Source organism: Peromyscus maniculatus, chromosome 18 (assembly GCF_049852395.1).
Source record: "Peromyscus maniculatus bairdii isolate BWxNUB_F1_BW_parent chromosome 18, HU_Pman_BW_mat_3.1, whole genome shotgun sequence".
Classification (NCBI taxonomy): domain Eukaryota; kingdom Metazoa; phylum Chordata; class Mammalia; order Rodentia; family Cricetidae; genus Peromyscus; species Peromyscus maniculatus.
In genome coordinates this window covers 10,356,055-10,374,066 of record NC_134869.1, presented here as the reverse complement: position 1 = coordinate 10,374,066, position 18,012 = coordinate 10,356,055, and the positions used below count along the sequence as shown (strand labels likewise).

At 39.8% G+C, this 18,012-nt stretch overlaps 1 protein-coding gene and 1 pseudogene across 1 annotated transcript; one reads left to right on the top strand and one right to left on the bottom strand.

The window, feature by feature from the left end:
• Window positions 1-3,764: 3,764 nt before the first annotated feature.
• On the bottom strand, window positions 3,765-12,523 carry LOC143269149 (uncharacterized; annotated as a pseudogene).
• A 1,361-nt stretch (window positions 12,524-13,884) lies between these two features.
• Window positions 13,885-17,548, top strand: LOC143269440 (zinc finger protein 431-like). The gene is made up of 3 exons (XM_076554683.1): window positions 13,885-14,049; window positions 17,166-17,292; window positions 17,484-17,548. The coding sequence occupies exons 1-3, from the start codon at window positions 13,885-13,887 to the stop codon at window positions 17,546-17,548; spliced, it is 357 nt and encodes a 118-aa protein (XP_076410798.1).
• The last annotated feature ends 464 nt before the right edge of the window (window positions 17,549-18,012 follow it).

Here is an 18,012-nt window from a genome sequence, read left to right as displayed (position 1 = left end):
CCACACAACTATTTGACCTTGTCACTATGTGCTATGTTAGCTGCTGAACTTTGTAACCTGACACACACATCTGCAGTCAACAACCTGTGTCTCAACCCTTTGAGCTGACTTAACAATGCAAAATAGGATTGAACATTTCTGCAAAGGAGTGCCCACTAGTTCGAAATTCAGTATTCATTGGCTCAAGATAACCTCTCCAAATTGTATACCCACCAATCTGGTGTGCCTTTATTCACATGACATGAAATAATACATGATGGGAAATTACAAATCACTAACCCTGCCACAGTCAGGACCTATTTCATAATAGTAACTCCAGCAGCTGATTGCCTATCCTATTTCCCCCTGCAGTGTACACAAGAAATTATTCTTCCAAGAGCCTGCCAGCACCTGACTGGATTAAGAGGTGAGTCTTTATCCTCATACCCAAACAACCCAGCCCCTAGGCTTTGGGCCCAGGGGCACAACCCTGCACCCTTACACTCACCCATTGCAGTTCCAGTTTTAGGCCAGTTGGCAGGCAGACCTCCTGCATACAGGTCAGACTACTCCCATCCCCCATCAGACCCTGTAACCCAAGCCCCACCTCCCCCAAATCTCACCCACCCTCCAAGACTGCAGCTGTTCCTTGAGACAGAGCCTGCCAGCATCTGACTGGACTAAGAGTCCAATTGGCAGGCAGACAACCTGTAGACAGATCAGACTATCACCATCTATCACACGGTAAGACTGCAGCTACTCGAGACAGAGCCCACTAGCGCCAGTTGGACTAAGAGCTGATCGCTGAGACCAAAATTCCATCAGCGTAGACTAGACCAAGAGCTCCCACTGGATCAAGAGTATCAATCAGACCAAGAAAGGCTCCCTCAGACACAGAGAATACTTGCACCAAGTGGAGAAAGAGATGGGTAGACGCCACTGCAAAAAGTCAACAACATACAGTCAACAACATAAAAACCAATATGCCTCCATCAGAACCTACATCAGCAAGACCTAAACATCCCAACACAGAAGATATCTACCATAAAAATGACTTTAAGAAGATGTTAGAAATCTTAAAAAAGGAAATGAAAAATTCCCTTAAAGAAAAAGTCAATCAAAAAAGGGAAGAAATCAGTAAATCCCTTGAAAGCCAAGAGAAAGCATTTAAACAAATGAGGGAAACAGTTCAAGATTTCAAAACTGAAATGGAGACAATAAAGAAGACACAAACTGAGGCAATGCTGGAAGTGGAAAATCTGAGTAAATGAACAGGAACTACAGATGCAAGTATAACCAACAAAATGCAAGAGATGGAAGAGAGGATCTCTGGCATTGAAGATACGGTAGAAGAAATAGATTCATCAGTCAAAGAAAACACTAAAACCAACAAAGTCATGACCAAAAATGTCCAGGAAATTTGGAACACCATAAAAAGACCAAACCTAAGAATAAGGGATAGAAGAAGGAGAAGAATATCAACTCAAAGGCACAGAAAATATATTCAACAAAATCATCGAAGAAAACTTTCCCAACCTAAAGAAGAAAATGCCTATAAAAATACAAGAAGGTTACAGAACACCAAATAGACTGGATTAAAAAAGAAGTCCCCTCGCCACATAATAATCAAACCCATGAACATACAGAATAGAGAAAAAATACTAAGAGCTTCAAAGGAAAAAGGCCAAGTAACATATAAAGGTAGACCCATAAGAATAACACCAGAATTCCCAATGGAGACTTTAAAAGCCAGAAATATCTGGACAGATGTTATGCAGATACTAAGAGACCATGGATGCCAACCCAGACTATAGACACAGCAAAACTCTCAATCCACATAGATGGAGTAAACAAAATATTCCAGGATAAAACCAGAATTGCCCAACAATGGTGGCATACACCTTTAATCCCAGCACTTTGGAGGCAGTGCCAGGTGAATTTCTGAGTTCAAGGCCAGCCTGGATTACCAGGTGAGTTCCAGGAAAGGCACAAAGCTACACAGAGAAATCCTGTCTCAAAAAAACAAAAACAAAAACAAAAACCAGATTTAAACAATATCTCTCCACAAATCCAGCCTTACAGAAAGCACTAGAAGGAAAACTCCAACCAAAGGAAGTTAGATACACCCATGAAAACACAGACAATAGATAGTCCCATACCAACAAATACCAAAGAAGGGAAACATACACTACCACCAAAAAATAACAGGAATTAACAATAACTGGTCATTAATATCCATCAATATCAATGGTCTCAATTCACCTGTAAAAAGACACAGGCTAACAGAATGGATAGGAAAAAAAGATCCATCCATTTGCTGCACACAAGAAACACACCTCAACTTCAAAGACAGACAGCACCTCAGAATAAAAGGCTGGGAAAAGACATTCCAAACAAATGGATTTAAGAAGCAAGCTGGCACAACTATTAGGGTGTTTGGCCATCCCATCACCATAGTAGGTCAGTCCCAGCTGTCTCTTGACCATTGCCAGCAGTCTTTTGTGGGGGTATCTTTGTGGATTTTTGTGGGCCTCTTTAGCACTTTGTTTCTTCCTTTTCTAAGGTGGTCTTCATTTACCATGGTCTCCTATTCCTTGATCTCGCTCTCTTTTCTTGATCCAGCTAGGATCTCCCGCTCTCTTTCCCTCGGCCTTCGCCCTTCATTGCTCCCACTCATGTCCAGGCTGTTCATGTAGATCTCATCCATTTCTCCATCATTAGTCAGTGCATGAACTGGCAGTTTGGAACCTGGAGCTTATGCAGGGACACTTGGCTCAGTCTGGGAGGAGGGGACTGGACCTGCCTGGACTGAGTCTACCAGGTTGATCTTAGTCCTTGGGGGAGGCTTTGCCCTGGAGGAGGTGGGAATGGGGGGTGGGCTGAGGGGAAGGGGGAGGGGTAGGAGGGGGAACAAGGGAATTTGTGGCTGATATGTAGAACTGAATGGTATTGTAGAATAAAATAAAAGGAAAAAAATTAAAACAAATCTTTAAACTAACTTTTTCCTATGAATGGTTTTCCCTTGTAATTCCAGTAACATGGGTATTGAGGCATCTAAAGGCTTACAGAGTTTCTCCCCACCATATATTGGTTTGTGTAACACAAAGCAAGCATATAGGCTTGATATCAGAGAAATCAATCATTCTCAGTCTGTGGTATTAATTGGGAAAATTTAGGAAATGATGTTCTGCTGGAAGAAATATGTCACTGGGGGTTGGCCTGAGAGTTTGACATTTCCCATTTACACTTTATGTTGCAGATTAAGGATGTGGGTTCTTAGCTTCCTACTTTAGCTGCCATGTCTGACACTTGTTTCCGCTCCATTTTCATGCTGATCCAGTATTGCTCTAGAACCAAAGGTAAATTAAACACTTTCATATGTTCACATTGACATGATGTTATATCACAGCAACAGAAGTGCATTAGTACATATCCATGAAGTTTTACACCTGGATTCATTATCTCATGTAATTGAAGCATGAAATCTAAAAGAGTTATCATATCATTTAAATCCATAGGCCTATTGTCCATGTGAATTTGCAGGTGTAAACCAAATACAGAGGGACATCATATGCTTGAAGAGATTTTTGACACCTGTGAGATTTTTCTCTCAAGAATACTCTTGTGTAACTGAATGTAAGTGTGTTGGCTAAAGATCTTACCAAATCCTTTATAATTACATTTCCTTTGGTAAGAGTTTTTTTAGATCCTCAAAATCTAATGTTATATTCACAGGCTTTAATACACTAATTACACACTAATAGTGTTACTCTTGTAGGGTTCCTCTACAGTATGTGTTTTTTATGTACTATAAGATTATTGTGACATCCAAAGGTTTTATCATACTGATTACATTCATAGGGTTTCTCTCCAGTATGTGTTCTTTCATGCCTTTGAAGATGACTATGATTCGCAAAGACCTTATTACATTGATTACATTCATACTGTTTCTCTCCAGTATGTCTTCTTTTATGCATTTGAAGATTACTGAGTTGTGCAAAGGTTTTACCACATTGATTGCATTCATATTGTTTCTCTCCAGTATGTGTTCTTTCATGCCTTTGTAGAACACTATTTTGAGCAAAGGCTTTACCACACTGATTACATTCATAGGGTTTTTCTCCAATATGTCTTCTCTTATGCAATTGATGATAACTGTGCTGAGCAAAGGCTTTACCACTGATTATATTCATAGGGTTTCTCTCCAGTATGTGTTCTTTCTTACATTTTAAGAGTACACTGTTGTACAAAGGCTTTACCCCATTGCTTACATTCATAAGGTTTCCCTCTAGTATGTGATCCTTGGTGTATTTGGAGATTACTATGACATGCAAAGTCCTCACTATAATGAATATCTTCATAAAAAATTTTTCCAGTTTGAATTCTTTCATGCCTTTGAAGATGACTATGATATGCAAAGGCTTTAAAACATTGAGTGCATTCAGAAGGCTGGTCTCCTGTATGACTTCTTTCAGGCCTACAAGGATAATTTGCAAATGAAAAAGCTTTACCATATTTATTACACTATTAAATATTTATTCCTGTATGAATAAATTTTACAATTTGGAGTAAATGAAAAGAAAAATCATAACTTAATGTTTTATCTCTTTGATTACACTCATGTTGTTACCCTTCATTAAGGATTATTTTGCATATTTGAAGATAGCTCTGCTGCTAAAAGCCTTCATTATGTGGCTCATATTTATGACATCTGTTGTTTTAATGAGATTTTCATATATTTGAAAAGAACTGCAAGAATTAAGACATTTACCCCATTCATCCAGTGATAAGTTTTCCTATATTGTGAATCCTACTACATTTGTAAAGTGTAGCAGGACAAATAGAAGTATTTATGCATTCCTGGTATTCATAGAGCTTTTCTGCAGTATATTTGTTGATGTATTCACAATGAAGCTGGAAAACCATTACTTATAAACTTGAATCACATTCAACAAGTCTACTTAATAAGGGACTACTACATATCTTCTAATTGTTCTGAGATGGAGAGGGGTACATTGTTTTTTTTCCATATCCCTATGTTCAAATGACTTGTATCCAGAGGGACATATGATATACCTAGTAAAGGAAGAATAACAAATAAAAGGTTTCTACATTGCCTCAACACAGCTTGACTTTTTGTTCCTCATAGACATGTGGCATAGGGTTTAAGGTTTCTCCACAACAACCACCCCTTAACTATTGACTCTAACTACCCACCTCACTAAACTTAGCAGAGACAGAACAACTATATATGTAACAAGAGCTTTCTATGGAATGTTTGCTTATTAGAATGTTTTGGACATACACATCCATACTCATTGTGTACCTTTTGTAATATGAGTGGTACGAAACTAAGTGGATTGGCAGTTCTAAAGAATAGCTCTGATGGAGCTATGATTCAAATGCTGATATCTGTTAATAGATTGATTCCTTGTCTTCCTTCTAAAAAGAATGACTTGTAAACACAATTCACTTACCTGCCTTTGAGGTATATGAGTAGCGCATTGAATTATCCTCAATGCACTTTAATATGTGATGATTTACACTGCTGCATTTCTTTAAAACTTCTAGATACACTAAAATATACTCTGAGGAACATTTATATCAGTGTGCCCATGAAAATTGCCTTCTATGTATTTGAGAACTTTGACAATGTTCTTCAACTTCAAGACCTTCCCAATTGTAGCCTAAAATACAGGATGAGGAAATATATAAAATATTACAGAAAATTGTGCAAACTTTGTTACTATCTACAGTGATCCTTAGAACCATGTATGATTTATTCACCTCATTCTTTCTCATTCACAGTAAGAATTACAGAAGAGCATCAATAACCAAGAAACAATAGTCCCCTTAATTCAAAATATGAAGGAAAATTTACCTATAGCAGTGAAGTTCATATAGGTCTCCAGCATCACATCTTTATAGAGATTCTTCTGTGAAGGATTAAGCAATGCCCACTCCTCCTGAGTGAATTCTTCATGCACAGCATTATAGGTCACTGCAACCTGAAATATACCATACATAAATATGCCATACACATGTATAAAACAAAAAGAATGATACTGACAACATTGCAAATGTGTGCTTCTTTGACAATATAGCCATGTAATTTTGTTACTTCCCCCAATTATTCTACAACCCAGACAGACATTACAATATAATCATCAAGTTACTTTAGAAGGAAACAGAATAGGAGGTTTACCTGTATTATTTATGAATAATTTGAATGGGATATCACCTTGCAAGAGAAATACCTTTTAACAGACATAGGGGGACAAGCAAACACATCAGCAGTACTTAATACACATCACAGAAATCGTATGAACAATTACTAACTACAAAGAAGATTTGTAAGCTGAGTGTATTGACTCATGATTTTAATCCCAGAACTTAGAAGGTAAAGGTAGGTATATGTGCTTCTGAGATGAAAGTTATTCTAGTCTATGCAATCAAGACAGCAAGAAGTAAATATTAAGAACCCATCTGCAACTGCACACTTCAATCAAACAAACAAAAAGATAAGGCGAACTCAGAGATTGTTTTTTTTTTTACTGAATTTCCTACAAAAGTTTAGGCATTCACTACAGTTCTGAATTCATCTTCCAGAATCTGAATTGCTCCATTAAACTGTACTTTAACAAATCTTAATAAAAGGAACTGTGCATTTACAGTTACAAATAGACAGATAATAGCAATATCAATGTTGATCATAAATAATCCTATAGTCTCAAAATACAAAAGAAAATGAGTTAAATCCCTTAAATAAATTCATGAAAGCACAAACAAACAAACAATTGGAGGAAATCAATAAATTGCTCAAGGAAGCTAGGAAAAGACAAACTGTTGGAGTAAACCAATGAACAACTAAAATAAAGCCAAGATAAAACAAACACATAGTTGAAGGAAACAAATAAAACTGTTTAAGACCGCAAAATGGAAATAGAAACAATAAAGAAAACAGAAACTAAGGAAATTCCAGAAATGAAAAATTTAGGACAACAAAAAGGAAGTACAGAGGCACGTTTCACCAATAAAATAGATGGAAGAGAGAGTCTAAGGCACTGGGGTTACAACAGAAGAAATGGACAAATCAGTCAAGGAAAATGTTCAATATAAAAATTTCCTAATGCAAAACAGCCAGGTAATCTGGGGCATTATGCATGGGGCAATGGGGGTCCAGCCCCTTGATAGACCCCTTCCCTGGGTTTAGGAAGAATCTATAACCAGCTGATAATTTAATCTTTGATGATAGGAATGAATCTATGTACACAAAACTCTTTAGTCCATACACTTTATTCTTCTGAGTTAGTTTTTTCTCTATAATGCTTCTATTCTTCTCTCATGTCTAGCTTCTTTCTTGTCTGATTTCTATCTACCTTTATCTGCTGTCCCCTTTAAGTTCTATGTTAATTCTTTCATCTTAGTTCTGCCCCATCTAGGTTCTCATCCATGTAGTTCTTATCAATCTTAGCTCCTCTCCCATGTTCTTCCTTCTCATCTTGTTCTTACTCATCTTCCATCCTGTTCCTCTAGTTCTCTCTCCCAGCCTTCAATTTGATTCTTTCCCATTTTGGTTTGTTCCTCTCCAGTTCTTACCCATCTAGTTCTTCCATTCTCCTTTCTTTTCTCCATCACATTCTCCCTGAAAATAAAACTGCCCTTTTATCCATTTGACCCTCATCTCTCCAAGATAGCTCCGCTCCTGCCATTTCTGGCAAATGTGCTCAGTTGCTAGACAACTTGGCTAGGCAACTTCCATCACAGCTAACTATGTCTGTAAGTAGGGACCCTTTAGTTCTGAGTTAATTGTTAAGGGTGGATCTAAAACTAGAGATAAGACTTTAGAAAGGAGAAAGTTAAGCTTAATTAACACATCCACCAGGCCTTCTCAAACAGATAGTCTGGATGCTTAAGTCTGTTCTTAGAGAATACCGAGCTATCTCTGGTAAGATATTTTCATCCCTTTGGGAATGGTCCTGGCCAGATGTTGCTAATGACAATAATTACAGAAAGGCCTTAAATTAGGGATCCTGGCTATGTTACTGCTCAGAAGGCTATCTAAATATTGCTTAGTAGAGGGGAAATTGCACCCAAAGACTGATGGAAAAACTAAAAGAGCACATGAGAATTCCATAGTAGAAAACAACTAATAATCAAAAGCCAATATCACCAAGACTGCTTGAGCCTAAGCTTGACCTCTGGAAGGCCCTTAGGTTCGTCCAGGTGTTAGCTTGTTATAATCAGCTGAAATTCTACTTCATATATTTTTGCAGCTTGCATCAATTAGACCAAACCTATGAATGACAGGAATAGAGGAAAGAGAAAAAAGCCACCTCCAATGTCCAGAAAATATTTTCAATAAAATCATATAATAAATTTTTCCTAATTTAAAGGAGGTATTAATTGTAGATGAAATTCTAAACAATCTTATTCAATAAGAAACACAGAGCCAAATACAGAGTTAAAAGCCCAAGATATCAGAGCACTAGCAAAGAGCCACAACTATCTTTAGCTTACCACTTGCTGCTCTCTCTCAGGGGAAGGATGGCATACAGAGGCTTATATTAATTATAAATCATTGGTAAATAACTCAGGCTTACTACTAACTAGCTTTTACATTTTAATTAATCATTTATATTCATCTATTTATCACTACATGGACTATGAGTTACTGGGTCTCTGGCATCTAATGTCATGGGCATCTGGCTGGCATCTCCCAACACTGCCCTTTCTTCTCCCTGTCTCGCTGTTTAGCTTTCTGACCCAGACTTATTCTGCCTGACTATAGGCCATATCAGCTTTTATTATCAACCAATGAAAGCAACACATATTCACAGCATACAGAAGGATCACCCACAGTATTGCCCACTTTCTGGCTAATCAAAATGGAAGGTTTTTACTTTTACATAGTAAAGTTACAAATAACAGAATAGTTATCAAGCAAGAATTACAGTTACAATATCTAGTCTTGGTATTTGATAAAATCAGAGAGAAAACATTCAATTGTCTATTCTATCTTGATGAGTCTAAAGTTTTATATCTAATTTATTCTTTATCATAATTAACAAAACTATAACTATCTTGTCTTCAACTCCATCAAAGACATGATAAGTAAATCATAATACCTTAGTAAGCAGGAAGGACAAGCAAGTGACTTCCAAAAAATGTAAGAAATGACAGAAACAGCCCATTGGGGCATCCAGTTTTGGTCTACAGGACTAGCATATCTGATAGACTTTCATGTAAATCAGGAAAACTTTTAAGAACTGTTCTACCCTGTCTTGGCAAGGATTGGCAGTCACTTTTCCTGAATCCAAAAGACGCTAAATACTTTTTCTTTCCCTATATAGAAGCAACATGAGAAGGGCATCATGCTGACTTTTGGCTGATGAAATAGCTGTAAAAGGGTATAAAAACTGATTGTGGCTTCAACACTCAGGAGACCAAACCTAGAGGACAAAGGTAAACATCTAATAGATGGGGGCTATTGTGAGCCCATCAAGAATGTCTTATGGAATTTGGACAGGCTAATTTTTTAAGACATGAGTAAAGGAATTCTATTCCTGTCTTCATCTGAGAGTTTGGACTTTAAAAGAAGACCAATGGCTCCTAGTGCTCCACCAGGGGCCTAGCCATGGATGTCTGCATCCAGATTCCTCAGTCCTTGGATGGGTTTCTGGCACAACTCTTAGGGTGTTTGGCCATCCCATCACCAGAGTAGGTCAGTCCCAGCTGTCTCTCAACCATTGCCAGCAGTCTTTTATGGGGGTATCTTTGTGGATTTCTGTGGGCCTCTTTAGCTCTTTGTTTCTTCCTTTTCTAAGGTGGTCTTCATTTACCATGGTCTCCTATTCCTTGATCTCGCTCTCTTTTCTTGATCCAGCTAGGATCTCCCGCTCTCTTTCCCTCGACTCATGCCCTTCATTGCTCCCACTCATGTCCAGGCTGTTCATGTAGATCTCATCCATTTCTCTGTGTCTTTCTTGGGGTCCTGTTTTCCAGGTAGCCTCACTGGTGATGTGAGTAGCAGTCCAGTCATCCTTGTTCCATATCTAGCATCTTCCTATGAGTGAGTACATACCATATTTGTCTTTCTGAGTCTGCGTTACCTCACTCAGGATGATTTTTTTTCTAGATCCATTCATTTGTCTGCAAGCCTCATGATGTCATTGTTTCTCTCTGCTGAGTAGTATTCCATTGTGTATATGTGCCACAATTTATTTATCCATTCTTCAGTTGAAGGGCATCTAGGTTGTTTCCAGGTTTGGGATATTACAAACAATGCTGATATGAACATAGCTGAGCAAGTGCTCTTGTGGTATGATTGAGCATTTCTTGGGTATATGCCCAGGAGTGGTATAGCTGGATCTTGGGGGAGATTGATTCCCAATTTCCTAAGAAAGCGCCATATTGATTTCCAAAGTGGTTGTACAAGCTTGCATTCCCACCAGCAGTGGAGGAGAGTTCCCCTAGTTCCACATCCTCTCCAGCATAAAGTGTCTTCAGTGTTTTTGATCTTAGCCATTCTGACAGGCGTAAGGTGGTATCTCAGAGTTGTTTTGATTTGCATTTCCCTGATGATTAGGGATGTTGAGCAATTCCTTAAATGTCTTTCGGCCATTTGAGTTTCCTCTGTTGAGAATTCTCTGTTTAGTTCTAAAGCCCATTTCTCAATTGGACTGTTGGTCGTTTTGATGTCTAATTTCTTAAGTTCCTTATATATTCTGGATATCAGTCCTCTGTCACATGTGGGGTTGGTGAAGATCTTTTCCTTTTCTGTAGGCTGTCGCTTTGCCTTGTTGACTGTATCCTTTGCTCTACAAAAGCTTCTCAGTTTCAAGAGGTCCCAATGATTGATTGTTTGTCTCAGCGTCTGCGCTACTGGTGTTATATTTAGGAAGTGATCTCCTATGCCAATGCATTCAAGACTACTTCCTACTTTCTCTTCTAACAGGTTCAGAGTAGCTGGATTTATGTTGAGGTCCTTGATCCACTTGGACTTAAGTTTTGTGCACGGTGACAGGTATGGATCTATTTGCAGTCTTCTACACGTTGATATCCAGTTATGCCAGCACCATTTGTTGAAGATGCTTTCTTTTTTCCATTGTACACTTTTGGCTCCTTTGTCAAAAATTATATGTTCATAGGTGTGTGGGTTAATGTCAGGGTCTTCAATTCGATTCCATTGGTCCACATGTTGGTTTTTATGCCAATACCAAGCTGTGTTTATTACGGAGTCTAATTCATGAGAAAGAGGAAGGTTTATATGAGCGAGAATTGTTGAAACCAAGGTTGGATAAAGCACAGGGACAAATAACCAAATGAATGGAAACACATGAACTATGAACCAAAGGCTGAGGAGCCCCCAACTGGATCAGGCCCTCTGAATAGGTGAGACAGTCAATTGGCTTGATCTGTTTGGGAGGCATCTAGGCAGTGGTACCAGGTCCTGGGCTCATTGCATGAGTTAGCTGTTTGAAACCTGGGACTTATGCAGCGACGCTTGGCTCAATCTGGGAGGAGGGGACTGGACCTGCCTGGACTGAGTCTATCAGGTCGATCCCAGTCCTCGGGGGAGACCTTGATCTGGAGGAGGTGGGAATGGGGGGTAGGCTGGGGGGAAGGGTAGGGGGCAGGAAGGGAGAGAACAAGGGAATCTGTGGCTATTATGCAGAACTGAATAGTATTGTAAATAAATAAATAAATAAATAAATAAATAAATAAATAAATAAATAAATAAATAAATAGAAGACCAATGGAAGAATATCCCAATACTGCCATCTGATAACCCAAATTCATATGGGAGAAGCCAGATCAGTAATTGCTCCAATCCCATAATGTCAGTTAGTGTTACCTCTGCAGAGGGAAGTGGGATAAGAATGGGAGGGAGAATTCAACTATGAATTATAAGGAAAAAAACAAAAAAAATGTAACCAGTTGTTTCTTGACTAAAAGCCAGAAGTGTCACTGGGATTCTTAGCAATTTCAAGTGCTTGGGACTTCTAATCTCTGATGATAAGTGATCCTAGGGGCAACAAGGAGGAAAGTTAAATATAGTGAAGAAGACTTGTTAAGAGAATGAAGCCCTTGGTTAAGAGTAAATCTCTGTCCTGGCACAGACCTCACATTTCAATGAAGACATGTCAATCTCCAGGCCAAGAATCCTAGCCTCTGGAACCCAAGAAACAACCACTTGAGACAATTATAGATCACCTATGCCTGATTCACTGATTGCATATTGGTAATCCCAAATGTAGACAAAACTGGAAAATTTTTGTTGTTGTTGTTGGTGGTGGTTTTTCAAGACAGGGTTCTTTGTATACTTTTGGTGCCTATCCTGGATCTCACTCTGTAGACCAGGCTGGCCTCAAACTCACAGAGGTCTGCCTGGAATGTGCCACTGCCACCCAGCCCAATTCTGATTTGTATTGATTTATCCTGAAGTAGTTTTCCAAAATTCACTGAAGTGTACCTCTGCAAAGGTACTCAGGTTCAGAACAATATCTCTTAAGGTCATTTTTAATGTCTGCCACTTGTCCATGTCAAATTATTCTCAGAAATGAATATACCAAGTATGATAGCAGAGCCAGGTAGATCTCCTTAATTTGGCCTTCATAGTGAATATGAGAGAAAGACCTTTATCAATAACACACTCACAAATATAGCTGAATATAATTTTGCTCTATTGTTTGAGACAAGATCTCCTTACAAAGATCCAGATAGCCTAAAACTTACACTGTATAGTTTAATGAATAATATATATTGAATATATGGAATAGATAAAAACAAATATAAAATAATTTACATTGAATATATAAAACAAATTCCAGTAAATATTTCATTCTATCCATTGGCTCATTATTCAGACAAGACAGTTTTCTATACAAGAGGGAGTTTCCAAACAATTGTCTAACCCTGACTCATCTAACCAAAATCTATAGGAACAAGAGCAATTTCAAAAAGCTCCGTAATTCTGATAATAACCAATATAATGGAATTTTTAAATACAAAATAGCAAATGCCTCAAAACAACAGTTATGAGCTTATTTGCCATTAAACATTTCCAGTTTTACCAAGGAGCTTACCAATGAGGATCACCCATACTATCTCAGGAACATTCAAGACTCTAGCAGTATCTGAAGTCTCAGAAGGCAATGTCAGCCCCATGGAAAGTTCAGTAAAGCAGCTGGGTACCAGGAAGTATTTGGAAGGAATTTGGGCTCAATGAAGGGTCTAAAGAGTGGCTTTGAGACTAAAGAATCAGAAGGCAACCTATTGGGATAAAGGTCCTGAAAAGGGGTAAGTGGATTCCTGTCTCACTTTCCCTGCATCAGGTTCTCATGTATATGACCATTGCAAGCTCTTCTCTGTACTATTCCCAGCATCCTGCTACTCCTAACAACTACAGCAGCAGCACTATGACCTCCAAGTCTCTGGGTTAAATCATCAGTCTTGATTGACTCCTTGTCCAGTTAGATCCAGGTCCTGGGGGTTTCCAGGGACTAGCTCCAGGGCTACAAGTAATTAGGCCAGGTGACACTCCATAAACACCTACTTCAGCTCCACAGGTATTTGAGACAGGCAAGACAAGAGCTGGGTTGGTGCACAGGGCCTGTGAGCTTTGGCAGCCCCACCTACCTGCCTCCCTGGGCCAAGCCTACAGATCACCTATTAAACACACCCTCTCCCTGAGGCAAACTCAACAGAAATTCCTCCAGTCCTCTCCTCACAAGCACAGCAATCTCCAAATATTCCCCCAGACAAGTCCCTCACAGACACACCCACAGAACATGCTCCCAGACATTCCCCCTCCCTGGAAATACCCTTCCAGACATTATTTTTAGCTTGACTCAGAGGATCTGGGTCTCCTCTGGTGACCTCAGTTTGGGGGTAAGAGGCAGAATGGGGAGTGATTGGCAGCTAAAATGGAGAGCTGTTCTAAGATCAAGGCTAGTGAAGACAACATGGCAGCCCATCCACTGCAACCACAAGGCCCTGGAAGAGGAGAACTGGACCTCCAGAGCTGGAATCATACAGGAGCGGGAAGCCAGGGCTACAGTTGGCAAGGTAGACAGACCCTGAGCCCTGCAAGGAGATCTCAGGTGGAGGATAAAATGTGACCAGTATACATACTAATATATATGGTTTGGGTGGATCTAATGAGACTCTCTCCCTAAACCAAGTACTACAGGAAACTAATGACTATTGAGGGGGAGAATTCTTTTTCTCTCAAGGAAGAGTCTCGTAGTTGGTTATCCAAAACAAAGTGGTCGGCCCTGAAATCATGTAAGTATAAAAAATACCAAATGGACTGAGCAGCTCATATTTATTTATGTGTGTAGGCCTATAAACATATATGCAATAGTAATAGCAAATTATAAACAACCAGTCTGAAACAGAGTAATTGGGGGCATGTAGCAGGCTTTCTTTTGAGCCAACAACCAGCTCCCAAATCATGACACAGAGACTTCTTATTAGCTATGAATGCTTCCTGTCACATAGATTAGGGCACAAGATGTGGACTCTGCCCTATCCACCTACCCAGCACCATGCACCCCTGAGAAATCTCTACAGATCAGAAACTCCCTTTGTCCCTCAGAACTAAACTTCACCAATGTTGGGGACCGACTCCGGACAGCTGTGTCTTGAACCTGTGTAACCTTCCATGATTTATCAAGCCCCATGTAAATAGGAGGCTCTTAGTCTAACCTAAGAATGTGTGATTAAATAAACTTCTTGGAACCTGTGCTAAATCAGCTAGCTGCAGGGGCCTGGGACCAAAGCGACCTCCTGCTGACCCTCCCTTAGGAATTTTCTTTGTCCTCTCCTCACTGCTCCTGCTCCCCCTCCCTACCTGAAGCCCTGTTTATAAGCTCTAACACCCAGTCAAAAACGAGACGTTGACGCAACTCAGACTGACTTTGTCTTTCTTCATGCGCTTAGTCTCCTTTCCCTCTCACCCCCCATTGATTCACAGGGGTCCCTCCTCGAGACCCTCGAATAACCTGGCCTGCTGGATGGGTCAAGTGGCGCCCGAACGTGGGGCTCGAGGCACGGCGGCTCACTACTGGACGGCAAAGAGAAAACGGGGTCTGGCCAGACTCACTAGGGTAGAGGTGCCCCAACAGCATCACTCGTGCACCGTGGGCAACCTTGAGGTAAGTGCCGTCCAACAATCAATGGGTAAAGTACTCTCTAAAGAGGCTCTCTTCATTAAGGAAATGAAGATTTCAGGGAGAGGGGAATAAGAGTCAAAAAAAGAAAAAAAAAAGATTTAATTAAGTTTTTCTATTTTGTGGAAGAAAAATGTCCCTGGCTGGTTATTAATGGCCCGGGCATCCACCCTTTGATGTGGAATCAGTCGGAAAGCATATCAATAACTTGCTTAAGGATGGAGAGAACGTCCCCGATGCATTCTTTAGTTTCTATGGAGTAATCAGAGATGTTTTAAAGGATTCAGAAAAGGATAGTAGGGTGTCACATCTTCTGGCACTTGCTGAGGACCTATTAAACGATGTGTCCATCCCAGAAGATGGTAAGAGTGAGGTTGCCACAAATCACATTGAACAAAAGACCAAAAGACCCCACCGGGACCCTCAAGGGTCCAGAGATTTATTGACATCTACCGGTAAGAGCACTTTCTGTCTTGTCTCTGTCTCTGTCTTGTCTCATTAAGTTTTGTGCAGGTCGACTGATTTGTACTTTGCAGGCTCACTGGGACAGACGTGTCCGGACAGTGATCCTAGGAGGGAAAGAGAGATGTCTCATTCCCTGATTTGGGCAAGGGACCCCCTAGTCCCAAGCTGTTGTGCCCAGATCGTGACCCCCAGAGAGACCACCAAAGACGAGCATGCCGGAATGCAAAAGCAAGGTTTAATTCTGGATATCCAAAAGCAATACAAGCCTAGGCAGGGACTTTGTCCAATACATCAAATGCAGTGGAGGCTGGAGGAAGCGCCCACCTGTCTGCAAGCTCAATTTTTAAAGGGAAAAGTCACAAGGTTACATCATTTAGGGGTGCTAGTATGGATACAATTCTGATTGGCTCGCTTCTAGGGACTTCTAGAAATCACTTCTAAGGGAGTGGTTGCCCGCCATCATTTCTCATTGGCTGCCCTCAGGTGGGGGCATTTCTGTGGTTAGTTGCCCTGGAAACCAGGGAGAGGACATTTCATAGTCTGGCAGGCATTACCTCATAACTATCTTGTGACTGTGAACTTCTACACTTCCTGGCTTCTGGAATCTGAACTGACTGGTTTCAGTAACTAATGGCCTATTCCTAAAAGGAGAAATCTTAGGCCTTAGTTTTAGGGTGAAAGCATTTGTCTTATTTCTAAGATGGCTCATTTTGGTCTCACAAAGCCATTTGGGGCCACCTCAGAGGTGACCATTTGATTTTAGGAGTCTCCTCCAGGGAATGCTCAGGAGAGGAGCATCTTTGGGTACCTTTCCCCATGGTGGGAGGAAGAGCCACTTTGCATTTTGTCCCGGGAAATTGTTAGAGCCATTTTGTGGGGTTTTTTTTGTATGTTTTATTGTGGTCATTGTTACTTTACACTCTGTTTCTCTTCCAAGAAATAAGGTACATGTCTGACTGACAGGGATGTGAAAGCCCCCTGATGTCTGTTTGATGAAGGACAGAGATCCTGGAGTCTGGATTGTTTTTGGTGTGATTGAGCCTGGAGGGTCACTCTCCACAGAGCACATCAGGCTGTCATTGTTCTTGGAGCTTTGTTGGTTGTCTCACTGGGGCAAAGTTTTTCTTTCATGTGCCCTTGGTCTTGTGTGTAGTGTGTTAACTGTTCTCATTGTTGACTTGACTGTGACGGATGCTATGGGACAGTCCCCTTCTTCTCCACTAGACCTTTGCCTAGCCCACCAGGATTCATACACTTTCATCCATGTGTACTCTGTACTGTGGATATGGTTACTTGTCTCTCCATGTTTCTTCATAGGCATTTCTTTTGCAACGTGATATCCTTTTCAAAGGGTACAGAAATGACACAGGTAACCCTCTTATTCAGTTTTTTTCTAAAGTGTTTTGGTAATTACATCATAATATTTATGTCATAGAGTAAGAGAAGGGAGCACCAGAAGTATATGAGTATGCTCCTAAAGAAGTACACATTCACAATGTTGTCAAATTAATGCTTTCTGTTGTATACATATATGGGATGTTTTAGAATGCAGTGACCTATGATGATGTGCATATTGACTTCATTTGGGAAGAATGGACTTTGCTGGATCCATGCCAGAAGAATCTCTACAAAGATGTGAAGCTGGATATCTATAGGAACCTCACTACTATAGGTAAGACTGGATTTTCCTTCAGGTTTTAAAATAAGGGGACAACTATTCCTCGGTTTTGGACCTTCACTGTAATTTGATTGAGAAAGACGAATGAGGTGAATAAATCAGTCATGGTTCTAAGATTACTGATGATAGTAAATTAAATTTTGCACAGTATTCAATAATGTACATTTTCTGATATTATATTTTAGGATACAGTTGGGAAGACCATAATATTGAAGAACATTGTCAGAGTTCTAGAAGATATGGAAGGTAATTTTAATGTGCAAGCTAATGCAAATGTGTCTCTGAAAAATTGTAATGTGTCCTGCAAGTTTTTAACAAAAGCAACAGTGTAAATAAGCACTGATTATGGTGCATTGATGATTATTAAATTCTGATAAAAGCTCATACCTCAATTTTAGGTAGGTGGATTGTATTTGCAATGCATTCTTTTAAGAAAAAAAACAAGGAAATAATGCTTTAACAGATATCACCATTTGAATCATAGCACTGTGTGCTATGCTGTAGAACTGCCAATACATTTATTTCATGCCACTCACATTACAAAAGTTATGCACAGTGAAAAGGTGATAAGTGATAGAGATTCACAATATGCTCCCATGTCCAGCAGACCTAGACACTTCCACCCTGCCTTTTCCAGGTCAAAATAGCTTTTTCCAGGTCAAAACATCTCACATGACCAGGACCCCATGGCTTTGATTGGTTGTGTAAAGTGTG

Coding starts and splice junctions, on each gene's coding strand:
- LOC143269440 (XM_076554683.1), top strand. CDS start 13,885: ATGGGGAGTGATTGGCAGCTAAAATGGAGAGCTGTTCTAAGATCAAGG. Junction 14,050..17,165: donor CCAGGGCTACAGTTGGCAAG/GTAGACAGACCC, acceptor GGGATGTTTTAG/AATGCAGTGACCTATGATGA. Junction 17,293..17,483: donor TAGGAACCTCACTACTATAG/GTAAGACTGGAT, acceptor ATTATATTTTAG/GATACAGTTGGGAAGACCAT.